The sequence below is a fragment of the Rhinoraja longicauda genome, chromosome 11 (genome assembly GCF_053455715.1).
Source record: "Rhinoraja longicauda isolate Sanriku21f chromosome 11, sRhiLon1.1, whole genome shotgun sequence".
Lineage (NCBI taxonomy): Eukaryota > Metazoa > Chordata > Chondrichthyes > Rajiformes > Arhynchobatidae > Rhinoraja > Rhinoraja longicauda.
In genome coordinates, this window is record NC_135963.1 from 52,775,309 (window position 1) to 52,789,879 (window position 14,571).

At 43.9% G+C, this 14,571-nt stretch overlaps 1 protein-coding gene across 1 annotated transcript in view; it reads left to right on the forward strand.

Moving 5' to 3' along the window:
- Positions 1–12,702, forward strand: part of LOC144597927 (complement factor H-like) — a 51,140-nt gene extending 38,438 nt beyond the window's left edge. The window contains exons 17-22 of the mRNA XM_078407739.1: positions 251–436; positions 4,849–5,037; positions 5,774–5,881; positions 8,363–8,433; positions 9,573–9,662; positions 12,456–12,702. Coding sequence (XP_078263865.1) covers positions 251–436; positions 4,849–5,037; positions 5,774–5,881; positions 8,363–8,433; positions 9,573–9,659 — 641 coding nt within the window. The 3' untranslated portion in view covers positions 9,660–9,662; positions 12,456–12,702. The remainder of the gene's footprint in view (positions 1–250; positions 437–4,848; positions 5,038–5,773; positions 5,882–8,362; positions 8,434–9,572; positions 9,663–12,455) is intronic.
- Positions 12,703–14,571: the final 1,869 nt, after the last annotated feature.

Sequence of the window (14,571 nt, forward strand, 5' to 3'; positions counted from 1 at the left end):
TGGGGACTTTGCAATGGATAAGAATAAACCTGATTAATTGATAACAGCCACGGTCTTCTGTCCATGATATATCTACTATTTAGCACGTACATGTAAGAAGCCTTGTAACTTGTCACCTGCTGATTACTTGAGAAGTTACTGCCAAGCTCATAAGATGAGAACTGATTTTTGAATTTGATAACGTTTTACTACTTTATTTAGTGGTAGTGTAGATTATAGAATAAAGTTATTTTTGTAACCCATTCAATAGATCCAGAACTAGGGTGTGAGGAAATGCCACCTCCATTAAAGGATGGAGACATATTGGACTTTCTTGTGCCGCCATTTCTTCCCGACCAAGTTGTAACGTATCAGTGTCAGGATTACTACGTCTTGAAAGGAAATAAAAAAGTTACCTGTTCTGGTGGGAAATGGTCAAAACCTCCACAGTGCCTTGGTAAGTAATATTTAATGTCAGTTCTAATCCTCAATAATTATTACAGCTAGTCAGCCAGTAACACGTAATAAAACTGGAAATTGCCCCATTAGTGTGGTTAATTTTACCATGTAGCTTCCCTATAATGAGTTTCAATTGCGTTTGAAAGGTCATTTAACGTACACATCCTTTAACTTTAAAAGCAAGTCCCCCAGGAGGTCTTTGCAATTGACTGGCCATGATCTGTCTGCAGAAAGTATTTGAATCAGGTGGAGGCCTTGGATTCTACATTAAACTGCAGTTGAACTTATTCGGCAGCTTTGGAATGTGACGTTATGAAAAGATAGGGCAAATCTCTACGAAATCTGTCAAATAACCTTTGAACAATGAAACGTAATTTCTGTCCGAGTGAGGCCACATTCAAATTGGAGGAACAGCACCTCCTATTTGCTTGTGCGGCTACCAACCCAGCAGTTTGAACTTTGATTTATCGAGTTTCAAGTGACTCCTGCATTTCTCCCTCCCTCCCCCACCGTAGTTGTCCTCCTAGTTCCACTGTTCGCATCCTGGTGTCCCTGTTGATAGCATATCTTCTCCATCCAACAATGGGCCATTATGGACTCCACTCTTCCTGACGTCTTCTGTTGCCGGCCCTGTTTCATTCTGTCCTTCTCTGTCCTTCAGTCTGAAGAAGGGCTCCATACCGAAACATCACCTATTCCTTTTGTCCAAAGATGCTGCCTGACCCACTAAGTTACTCCTGGATTTTGTGTCCATCAAATGTAATTTCTCTCTGCAGTGAAACTCCAATAATCCGGCATCCATGGCACTTTGGTGCTGGACTGGTGGATTTTCTGGAATATTGGACATTGGTCCTATTCAGACCCAAACACTGGTGCTCTAATAAATTGTCCAGTGAGAACTGGTGAGTGTAAAGACAGCGGGGAAATATGCAGCCACAAACTGGCCATGTTGCTGAACCCTGGTGTCCAAGGATTTGACCACACAGCCCACAGTCCAGCCCCTAACCCAGCCGTATTCTGGACCCTGGTGCGGCTACACACTCCCCTGACCCTCTGGAAACCCGCTTCACCTTCATATCTCATGATTGAACCACATGTGGGACCCTCAGGACATCTAAACAATTCAATGTCAGATGATGAAAAATTGACTTTCGTTGTTGACATAAATCCGCAGATAGGTGACCTCGTGCTCTTGCACAGTACACAATCAGAAACCAGAATCTCTTCACGAGCGTCACAGCAAGTTGCACAACTCTTGAAATTACGTTGTTGCATCTCCAAAATCCACCTGCCCACAGCTTGTGCACAAAGTGCTGCTCGATGAACAGTTCTCTCGGTTGGAAATCAAGGAGCATCAACGGGATCTTGCTTTCTGTAAACCATTGACAGTGGCCTATCAATCCTGGGCAGATTGTGACATCTTGATTACAAGTTGTCTTCCAGCATCTATTTTGCCAAGTGTCAGGTCTCAGAGTCTGCTCAGCACCACACTGACATCTGCCTTCATTGTTTTGATGTGAACCTTGCAGGGCACTTGTGGAATGATACCTGTTGTCATCCGGTTCCAATGTAATATATCTGTCGCTCTGTCTCGCGATCCTGTGCACAGATATTTCTTGTCAGGCTAAAACACTCGTCCTTTGCTTCATTTATTCCATGCGACCTCTGTCATTTCCCACATGTACTCCTGTAGTACAGATTGGTCAGTTGGAAACTCATTCCCAACCTGAGGTTCCTCTCTCTTGTCCTTTGGCATTTCCCATTGAACACCTTGTTCACCTTGCTCGACTGTGGGAAAAGAGGTAGGAGATAAGGAAGGCAAGAGGTGACGTACACTTCTGCCGCTGCTGATAGTTTGTGGTGCTCGTTGATGACAGGTTTTGATCGTGTGGATGTGTGCTGACCCCCTTGTATTACACACAGCTGTGGAATCATATAACCTACTGGAGATTGTCTTCAGTGGGAATCAGGAGTTTGTGGAGATGACTCCTGGCGATTTGCTGTGTGACCGTCACACAGGAGTTGTGAGGACACGACAGTGATTCATTGACACAAATGACCTGGCATTGAAACCTTCTCCAAAGGTGCATGGAGATATAATGATGCAGAGCTGTGCATCAGAAAATCCTTTATCTGGCAAGTCCAAGTTGTACAAAGTTAAATAATCGAGGGTTCGTTGTGAAATGTCTGCCACGTGCATTTCCTTTCAGCGACAGGCAACCATTGCAATCTGTAAAATTGTAAATGCCTGCACCATCCAGCAAGGTCGGCAGTATCTCCAGAGAACAAAATGGAGCAATGTTTCAAACCAGTGACCTTTCATCAGAACTGGCAATAATTGAAGAGAAAGCAGGTGAAGAGCGAGAGGGAAAATAGAAGCACTGAGAGACTGTAACTCCCAGGTTTCTGTGCAAAAGCTTTGTGTTTTTTCGCTATGGCCATTACTACACTAGATTTGGCAGCATATCCCAAAATGTTTAAGTAGTTCATTGCCTGTTGGTTGGCAATCTGAATGGGCGTAATGTCTAGAAGCCTGCCCAAGTAGGGAAAAATGATTTGGCTGCCACCTCACCCAGGCACTCCTAAAATGGATCTTTATTGGTATCCACCGGGTGGCGCCAGCAATGGCTGCCTCACCATCTGTCTGTCTGTTTCTTCCTTCTTTGTGTTTCAGTAGTATTTGTTAAATGTATGTTTTTAATGTTCTTTAGTTTGTTTTATGTGGGGGGGTGGGGGGGTGGGGGGGGGGGGTAGCGTTGGGGGAATCTTTTTCCTCGACAGAGATGCGATTTTGTTTTTTTTCCTTATTGTCTCTCCGTACGCACTGCGGCCTAACATCGTGGAGTTGGCGGCCTTTGCTGGAGACCGACATTTGAGAGCTCCACCGCGGGGAGCCTACGGGACTTTAACATCGCGGAGCCCGCCATCCCTTTGCCAGGGATCAACTTTGGGAGCTCCAACCGTGGCTGCTTGCAGACTTACTAACACGGAGCTCATGGTCTCTGGTTAGAGACTGACGTCCAGAACTCCAAGCTGCAGGAGCTTCGACCGCCCCGATACAGGGGTTTCAATCGCCCCGACGCGGGAGCTTCGATCGCCGGGCTGCAAGAGCTTCAATCGCCCTGACGGATGGTTCAACTGCCCAGACCACGGGAGAATTAAGAGGAAGAAGTTTGGACTTTTTTGCCTTCCATCACAGTGAGGAATGTGGAGAATCCGCTGTGGTGGATGTTTATGTAGTTGTTGATTTTTTATCCTGTTGCTGTGTGGTTATTCGCATATCGCTGTACCTTATGATACAATAAAAGACCTTTGAAACCTTTGAATAATGTGGAAGTTGGCAAAAACAATGAGGCAAATCCTTTGCGAAACACAAAGTGCTGGAGGAACTCAGCGGGTCAGGCAGCATCTGGAGATGGATTGCACAGACAACATTTTGGGTTAGGATCCTCTTTCAGACCATCTGTCTGTGTGAATTCTCAGGAGTAGTCACCCCTACGCAAGAAAGCAAGAGAGGTGGGAGCAGGACAAAGCCAGGCAAATGATAGGTGGATACTTGTGAAGGGAGGGTTGATTGGAAGGTGGATGGATAACTGACCATGGACAGAGGTGAAAGGAGACAAAGGTGTCATTAGTGAAATACAAATCTCAAAGGGGAGGAGTGGGTGGAAGGGTGCGAGGTAAAGAGGGGGGAGATGAAAGGGAAACGTGGGACTCGCTGATGAGCTGAGTATGTGATGGAGGTGCCAGAAGTAGTGTGAATGGGATGGGAGGGGCGGGAACTGGTGGGAGAAATAGGAGCCCATTCAGGGTGGTGTGGGGCAGAGAGGGTGTGGGGGTGTGTGGGGGGGGGGGGGGGGGGGTGGTGCATATCCTTTAGATCTTTACACTGCATGGAAACCCCCATGTTGTATCAATGCTCAGGAGAGTGTGAATGGTTGGCTATTTCTGCAGCTCTTTTTGGAAATACATTCACTGCTCTGTCCCATACTGCCACCTGCCCAGTAAAGGTGGTGATGGGCATGGGTCATTGTAGTGCCCAGCTCCTTCAGGTGCCTTTGCACACGTCAGTTGGACAAAACATCCCACTTTCTAGGAAGGAAATGGTTTCTGTACAACCAGTGGGAGGTTGATTCCACCAGACTGAGCCGTGATTCGACAGTCCACATCTGGTCTCATGAAGCCTATGGTATATTTTCGTTTATGTTCATTGAAATTTGATTACATGATCTGCTGATGATCTGTGAGGGATACGTTGCAAAAGCAAGAAATGGTATTTCACTCATGGAAATAAAGTATTGTAACCAGGGTGTTATCTATGTAAATTGATTTGATTTGAAAAAATACTATGTATTTAAAAATTGTTCATCCCAAGTGTAAATACTTAAATAATATTTTCCTGTGATTTAGTACCTTGTATATTGACACAAGAAGATTTCAACAAGAATTCGTTATCCTTGAGGTGGAAAATTGAGAAGGGAGCAGATGTGAAACACGGTGATGCCTTAGAATTTGAGTGCTCTCAGGGTCTTCAAGTGGAACCTCCTGCAAGGCGATATTGCCAGAATGGAACAATAGAAATTCCCAAATGTATCAGTGGTAAGTTAAACTGGTCAATCTAAGCAAATCTGAATGCTATTTATCGATTTATTAAACCTCTATCTTGATTTGAAAAACAGCTTAATCTATTGTGTGACATTTGCTAAAATAAAGAAAATTTCAGCAGGAGTATGCATGCAGAAAGGTCTCGGGGAATAATTTGGCATGAAGTTAATCAAAGACGCATGAAGGTCATTTAAAACTGAGGTGAGAAGAAACCTTTTCACCCAGAGTTGTGAATTTGTGGAATTCTCTGCCACAGAGGGCGGTGGAAGCCAAATCACTGGATGGATTTAAGAGAGAGTTAGATAGAGCTCGAGGGGCTAGCGGAATCAAGGGATATGGGGAGAAATCAAGTACGGTTAATTGATTGTGGATGATCAGCCATGATCACAATGAATGGCGGTGCTGGCTCAAAGGGCCGAATGGCGTCCTCCTGCACCTATTTTCTATGTTTCTATGTTTCTGTGAAGGGACGGGCAAAGAAGCAACTTCCCCATGGTTGGATTTCCATTTCAGTGGTAGATTGCATTTGGCAGAACGTACAATGGACCTTGTACTCATTTTCAATAGTGGTTTGATGTATGTAGTAATTTGTTTAAATGATTTTGCCAAAGACATTTCATCTGTGCATTGATTCTGAATCCATTGCAGACTTGGATAATGAAGTATGTTTAAAGATCATACTTTTAAAATCTTTTTTGTAATATCATCTCAATTGTCCTGTTTCCTGCAGATGACACCAGATCGTGCAGTGCTTTAGACTATTTTGACTGCCCAACATGCACAAGGGATGAGATCTGTATTCATTATAATATTCGAAGCATATCAATGACAAGACCAGGTAAAATTATTTCCAAGCTATCACCTGGAAACATAGCTTGCAAATGATTCAGATGTACGGTATTAATGCACAATAACTGAATGACTGAATTATAGAACTTGTCTCGTCTGGAGCAAACTGGCATTCAACAAGGCAGGCCAAACCAGACACCCATAGTCCAGCATCTCCCATCTTAACCTCTAGTTGCTAATCTATGTGTCTGTAGCCATAGTTAAAACAGATGTAAAACCTGCTCTGCCTCAATGTTAAAAATCGGTGTGGCTCAGTGACTTCAGCTAATTCAGCAGGGACATCTCTCCGATCTGTGCATGCTTCCAAGTATGTGGTAGTCCAGAAAAAAATGACTTTCAATTATAACATGCCAGTGAGAACACGTTTCAATTGATCACAAGAAGTTATCTTCCTAGGATGTACAGGGACGATCCATCAACTTCAGGCATTTGCTGGCCATGGTTTGAAAATCTGCGCAGGTTCTTGATAGCTTTCATATATATACAGCCGGAAACAGGCCTTTTCGGCCCTCCAAGTCCATGCCGCCCAGCGATCCCCGTACACTATCCTACACCCACTAGTGTGGACAATTTTTACATTTACCCAGCCAATTAACCTACATACCTGTACGTCTTTGGAGTGTGGGAGGAAACCGAAGATCTCGGAGAAAACCCACGCAGGTCACGGGGAGAACGTACAAACTCCTTACAGTGCAGCACCCGTAGTCAGGATCGAACCTGAGTCTCCGGCGCTGCATTCGCTGTAAAGCAGCAACTCTACCGCTGCGCTACCATGGATCTTGTACTCATTTTCAATAGTGGTTTGATGTATGTTCAATACCTGTACAAGCTTTGTACTTGTACAGGTATTGATTGAGTGAAAAGTACAGCAAGGAAACAGGACCTTCATCCCATCGAATCCATGCCGACCAACAATTAGCCATTCACACAAGTTCTATCTAATCCCACTCTCTCGTGCACTACCTAAACATTGGGGGCAATTTAGATTACAATTAACTTACAAATCCACATGTCTGGCATGTTGGAGGAGATCTGGAGCATCCTGAAGAAACACACGCGATCATAGGGAGAACGAGCAAACTCCACACCAGGTCCAAGGTCAGGATCAAACTGGGTGCCTGGTGCTGTGAGGCAGCAGCTCTACTACCTGGGGCACTGGGCCACCCTATTTTTCAGTTTATGCAAGGGTTGAGTTCTGGAACAAATGTTTCATGAAATAAAATTATGTAACTCAAAAAAAGCGGCAAAATATATCACAGAGTTTTTTATGGGCACAGCAGGTGTTATTTGTTACAGTGAGAATAGCTGGTAAATCAAAGGTACGTAAAGGACAGCATCGTTGGCATCTGAGCAAATAGGTAGAATGTTGGTAAATTCGTGCGGCAAGGTGGTGCAGCGGTAGAGTTGCTGCCTGGGTTTGATCCTCACTACGGGTGCTGAACATACGGAGATTGTACGTTTTCCCCGTGACCCACGTGGGTTTTCTCCGAGATCTTTAGTTTCTTCCCACACTCCAAAGACATACAGGTATGTAGGTTAATTGGCTTGCTATAAAAATGTAAATTGTCCCTAGTCTGTGTAGGATCGTGTTAATGTGTAGGGATCGCTGGTCGGTGCGGACTCGGTGGGCCAAAGGGCCTGTTTCCGCGCTTTATCTCTAAACTAAACTAAATTGGAGAGTCCCCGAATGTTGAGTAAATGACAGCCCCAGCTACCCAGTGCTGCTCCACTTCCCTCGAGACTAACTCAGTGAGAAGAGCTCAATTACCTGGAACATTCTGGAAAATTAGATTCCAACAGGTTTATTCCCATCCCTTCTGTTAGAATGTGCGTCTCAATTTTGCTTCTGAATAACTAGACTGACTTGCCCTCAGCAGAAACAATGTCTCTGCATATATTCAATTATCCTTTCTAAATGTTACAACATATTGATTCACTCTCAACCTCGTGTTGTGAATGACCATGTGTGTGTGTTAATCCTTGCATTTTCCTCTGACATTTTTGCTGCAACACAATGGATGCTAAGAATATTCCCCTCGGTATATAGCTTCTGTCACATTCAAGCCAACCTAATCTCAGTTCTGGAGTAGAACCTGGATTTTGGTCTTTGCAGCATCCATCCACTAAACCCATTTGGTTGAAGGACACTTCTTAAAGTTTGCACCTTGACTTGTCATATGAGAAACATTCCTTGGACCTGGCAACAAAGTTCTCATTTTCGTTTAGTTTATTGCATGTACCGAGCGAGGTACAGTGAAAAACCTTTTTGTTGCGTGCTATCCAGTCGGCGGAAAGACTATGCATGTTTACAATCGAGCCATCCACAATGTACAGATACAGGATAAGGGGAATATTAGTACTTGCAAGGTATTCATTGCAAACTTTTGTTGGTGAAAATAAAGTTTTGATTTTTTTTTAATGTTTTTTTTTGTTTCTCTGATTTAAACTGTAAACATCTTTTGAAACATAGATCAAAGCACAGTGTCGTTAGTTGCTCACCATGGAGAGCACGATGCATCATTCTCAGTGAAAAGTAACGGGGTAAGACACACAAATACTTTAAAGATCTTTCTCAAAGAATCCAACCATGCAATCATGAATGTAAGATTTGGCAACGTGACCGCAGGTATATAAAACCTTCTGTAAGTGGAGATTACCATTTTACATTCCCCATGATTAATGCTGTAAATATACAGATCTGCGCTACTAAGTTTAGTTTAGACTTGGGCACTCCGAGTCCACGCTGATCATTGACTACTTGTTCACACTCGTTCAACACGGTGGTTGTATGGGTCATCTTCTATGGAGTGGTCTGCTGGAGCAGCAGCATCTCAGCGGCGGAAGGGAAGAGACTCGACAAACTGGTCAGCAAGGCCAGCTCTGTCCAGGGTTGCCCCCTCGACTCAGTGCAGGTGGTGGGGGAGAGGAGGATGATGGCAAAGCTAACATCGCTGCTGGACAACGACTCCCACCCCATGCAGGACACTGTCACTGCACTGAGTAGCTCCTTCAGTGACAGACTCCTTCACCCCAAGTGCGTGAAGGAGAGATATAGGAGGTCCTTCCTTCCCGCTGCTGTGAGACTGCACAACCAGCACTGCTCCCAGCAGACGAGCCAACAATAACAGTTAAGAATACACTGAAACAAATGACAATGTTTGTATCTTTTATTTATAATGAATGATCTCTTGCTCTCTTGCTATCCACTTTGCTGCTGCAACACTGTAAATGTCCCCGGTGCGGGACGAATAAAGGAATATATATATATATATATATATATATGTTATCCACACACTCGATACATTTTACAGAAGCCAATTAATCCACAAACATGCACATCTTTGTGATGTGGGAAGAAACCGGAGGAAACCCTTGTGGTCACATGGAGAGCAAGCAAACTTCACACAGAGAGCAACCAAAGTCAGAATTGAACATGGGTCACGGGCGCTGTGAGGCAGCAGCTCTTCCAGCTGTGCCACTGTGCCGCCCTTCTCTCTACTTAACATTGCAGCCTTTTGGGAAATAATAAATTGAGAATACAGAAAATTATGACACTATTTTCTAATGCAAGTCTTTTCAATGGCAGTGAGTTTATTTTAGTTACAAACCATATCTCTCCCTCTTATCTCGTATATGTTTAGGAAGAGTCTGCTTTCTATATATTTATATGTGTCTCCTAGATCACATTCAACGTTACATTCAGTGGAAATTTCATCATTCGGTTTGGAAAGACAACTTTAATCCAGACTAAGAGTTTAGAAGCTTGAAAGGTAAGTGAGCATATTGACTTCAGCATATTTTCTGATGCAAGTCACTATCTATAAAGGTTAAACTGGATGCAAAATGGTTAAAGGCAGGACCATCACAGTAACTGGAAGGGCCCTGGGGAGTGTTACTTAGTAGACGGATGTAGGAGTGCAGGTATCTAGTTCCCTGAAAGTGGAATCGCTGATGCTTTGGGCGGTCAAGAAGGCTTTTGTTATATTGACCTACATTTGAATTGAATATAGAGGATGGGATGCCATTGTGCAGTTGTACAAGATGTTGGTGAGGATGCACTTGGAGTGTTGTGTTCAGTTACGGTCACCCTGCTTAATAACCACTGAAGTCACGCTATAGTTTCCACTTTTTTGCTTCGCTTCTTGGAGCGCAGGAGGCTAATGGGTGATCATGTATAAGATCATGAGGGGATAGATAGGGTGAATGTACAGTCTTTTACCCAGAGTTGGGGAATCAGGAACCAGAAGTTGTAGGTTTAACGTGAGAGGGGAAAGATTGAATTGGAACCTTGGGGAAAACATTTTCACACAGAGGGTGGTGGGTATATGGAATGAGCTGTCAGAAGAAGTAGTTCGGGCAGGTACTATAACAACATTTTAAAGACATTTAAACAGGTACATGGACAAGAGGGATATGGGGCAATAGCAAGGATGGCATGGATGGAGCATCTTGCAATTTAGGGCAATTTAGGCTGAAGGACCTGTTTCTATGCTGTGCGACTATTTTGCGGCCAATACCTGCTACAGCCACCCTACTCTGCTGGTGAGGAGATAGATGTTTCAGTGGAGTGTCAGTGTTCTGGAGCTACTGAGGTTCTTGGGTGTTCTTGGAGCTCCACTCTGCAGCCCAATGGAACGTGTTCAAGGAGGCTTGAACCAGTTACTGCAGCTTTAGTTTTTAGTTTAGAGCTACAGTGCGAAAACAGGCCCTTCGGCCCACCGGGTCCGCTCCGACCAGCGATCCCCGCACATTAACCCTATCCTGCACCCACTAGGGACAATATTTTCATTTACATCAAGCTAATTAACCAACAAACCTGTAGGTTTAGGAGTGTGGGAGGAAACCGAAGATCTCGGAGACAACCCACGCAGGTCATGGGGTGAACGTACAAACTCCATACAGACAGCACCGTAGACAAGATTGAACCCGGGTCTCCAGCGCTGCCTTCGCTGTAAGGCAGCAACTCTACCATCCTGTGAGTAGGCCACTGCATTTATGCACTTGGTCCATGTGTTTCTGGTCAATGTGGGCCCACTCACTGTTTGAACCCCCCCCCCCCCCCCCAGGATATTGATGAGGAGAGTCATCATTGGGAATTCCAGTGAGTGTGAAGGGAGATGGTAATTCCCCCTCTCATTAACGATGGATGGTGCTTGACTAAAGCAGCTGTGGGGAGACTGACTGCAACTGATGCAGAAATAGCTATCGTTCAATCAGTGCAGGCGATTCAAAAGATATGATTGTTTTGTTTACATGATCTTATCGAAACGTATAAGATTATTAAGGGGTTGGACACGTTAGAGGCAGGAAACATGTTCCCAATGTTGGGGGAGTCCAGAACAAGGAGCCACAGTTTAAGAATAAGGGGTAGGCCATTTAGAACTGAGATGAGGAGAAGCTTTTTCAGTCAGAGAGTTTTGAATCTGTGGAATTCTCTGCCTCAGAAGGCAGTGGAGGCCAATTCTCTGAATGCATTCAAGAGAGAGCTAGATAGAGCTCTTAAGGATAGCGGAGTCAGGGGGTATGGGGAGAAGGCAGGAACGGGGTACTGATTGAGAATGATCAGCCATGATCACATTGAATGGCGGTGCTGGCTCGAAGGGCCGAATGGCCTCCTCCTGCACCTATTGTCTATTATCTATGATAAAGTTGCTGCCCATGTCTTTTTAAGAACTGAGGTCAAGTTTTTTGTTCATCGGCCTTACTTTTATGTTTACACAGTTCATTACTGCAATTCACAAAAACAACATCCAAACAAACTGGCATTATAACTGGATTGCCCGTTCCCATTCCTATTAATTCCAAGTACATTACAGCTGCTGAAACTCCGGTTCCACGTACCTATTTCTTCGTTGTGTGTGGAACAGTTCCCCGCTGAGCATTTCCTTCACTTGTGTGATGTATATGTAATGTAAATGCCAGTGCCCCCTTGAGACCAAGAGCAGAAGCTGGCCAATGGGCTTGTGCCTTGTGACTGAGGTCAGGTGACCTTCTAGGGCCAATGGGCTTGTGCCTTGTGACTGAGGTCAGGTGACCTTCTAGAAGTTTCCTGGTGAAGGATCTGTAATTAAAATCTTCTTACAAGTTGTCGGGCGTATATTCATTGTGCTAGCCACAACAGGGTCTTACAGAGGACATTACAACTTGCTCATAAATGCCATGATGGTCGCCGAGTCCAGAAGCCTTGTGCGGTGGCAGCCACCCGGGATCTCCTACAAAAGCTAGCTGGACAGCGGTGAGAATGGTCCGTGTTTAGTGTGGTGAAGGAGTGGGTCAAGCGAGGGCTACATCGCCCTGAACTTGGCACACTCTTAATGGCTACAATCTGCAGTCAAACAACGTCAGGTATTGGCTTTAATTAATCTGAGTATCTCCCACCACTGCACCTAAATGCCAGTGGCGGTTACCGAGTGAGTGCACTGTGTACGTCATGCTCTCCTCCTCCTCCTCCTCCTCTTTCATCTTCATTAACTTCAACTCTTGTTCCCATTCACGTGAAGAGCATCCTGTCACAAATGTAAAAGCTCCCGAGGCTAATGAGTTGGCGTTGTGCTTTCTCACAGTTGCAAGCAGAGGTTCTGCCACACAATGTATCACAAAATTCTGGAGTAACTCAGCGGGACAGGCAGCATCTCTGGAGAGAAGGAATGAGTGACGTTTCGGGTCGAGACCCTTCTTCTGCCACACAATGATTCCTAAATCAAAGAATCCAGCACTGCAAATTCCCATGTGATCCAGTCAGCACCGAGTGAGGTAATTCACTCAGTGGATATGCATTAAAAGCCAAATGTGAATTTTAAATTAAAGTATTGCTGCAACACACAAATTGCACTCATTCTCTCTTTTCTCGATCATTCTCAATTTGGGTACTGAATGAGGGACAGTTATGGTTCCTCCTACAACAATTAATTGGAAGGTATAATTTGTCATTGAATATTTTGAGAATTTCTGAAAAATGAATCTGCATATTGTATCCACTAAATTTCTGAATGTTTAGATGATTTTACAGATTGCTTTAATTGTTTTTTTCATGGAAACATCATTATTCAAAGCGTGAGGAAATGCTTCAATTAGTCAAGATGCTTTTAAGACTATTTCTCTGTTGATATTGCAGAACAATGTAGAAGCAGGTAGTGCACATTTTGCCTTTATTTTGCATTAACAATGGATGAACAGGTTCATTTCATGTCCATTGAAACTTCAGTTTTAATGTGTGAAAGTACGGATGACAAACACAGTAGTAGATCTAATCCCAAACTTGTTCACATTTAATAGATGCAATTTATCTCATGCTGCTGCTGCTTTGCTACATTTCAGTTCATTGCAATGAAACTCGAATACTTTGGTTGCACTGCAGCAACTAAATAAATAAATATTGCAAAATTCAGCGATGCATGTTTTAACAAAAACTAAAGTCTCAACAAATTTGGAGCCTTGTATTTTGCAATTGCTATCTTGCGGTGTATAGCTTTGAAATTAATGTCTGTGAAAAGATGTTATGGGTACAAACGTTTACTAAAATTCACTCAAGTGGTGACCATAATATACACGAACCTTCATATGAACAGGAACATGAATAAATCCAACCACATTTACCGTAGTTGTTTGAGGGCTATGTAACATTAGAAGATTTTAGGAACATCACAGGAGCGGAGAGAATGTTACCATGGCGGAGAAATTTTGGGAGAGTTTAATTTAATGGGATTGAGGAACTTTGTGTCTGAAGGTTTAGGTTTATTACTGTCACGTGTGCAGTGAAAAGCTTTATTTTGCGTGCTATCCGATCAGATCAGACATACTATACATAATTTACATACAATCAAGTCAAACTCCAATACAATAGATAAAGCAAAGGGGAAGATACAGAGTGCAGAATATAGTTCTCAGCGTTGTAGTGCATCAGTTCCGGAGACAAAGTCCAATGTTCACAATGGGGTAGAGGTGAATTGGATAGAATGGTAGCTTATGGAAGGTCCATTCAGAACCCTGATAACAGAGGGGAAGAAACTGTTCCTGAGTCTGGTGGTGCGCACTTTCAAGCTTCTGTACCTTCTGCCCAACAGGAGTAGGGAGATGGAGGAATGACCGGAGTGACATAAGTCTTTGATTAAGTTGGCTGCTTTTCCAAGGCAACATGAAGTATTGATGGAGTCAGTGGTGGGGAGTCTGAACTGTCTGATGGACTGGGATACAGCTCCAATTCCCAGCAATTTCTTGCTGCCATTAGCAGTACTGTTCCCAAACCAAGCTGAGATACAACCCGACAGTGTGCTTTTTATGGTGCATCTGTAGAGGTTAGTAAGAATCATTGGAGACATTTGGAATTCCCAGAGTGTCAGGAAGTAAGGGCATTGATGTGCCTTCTTGGCTAGAGCTTCAATGTGGTTGGTCCATGCACGAGTGGGGATAAAAATCTAAGCTGAGCACATAACCAGAATTAATGTTCACGGACTCAAACGGATGAATGCACAGAGGGGTTTGAAAATAGTGGGAGAATTTAAAAACTGATGTGTTAACAAACCAAGTCCCATCATAGGTCAACCCTAGTGGTGGTGATGGGTGCATTGGATTCGATTCAAGTCAGGAAGACCAGCGTGGTTTTGTCTGAGCTCGGGTTTGGGAGAGTAAGAGGTGGAAGATCAGCCAAGAGTTTGTGAAATAGTCTGAAGGGCCTGTCCC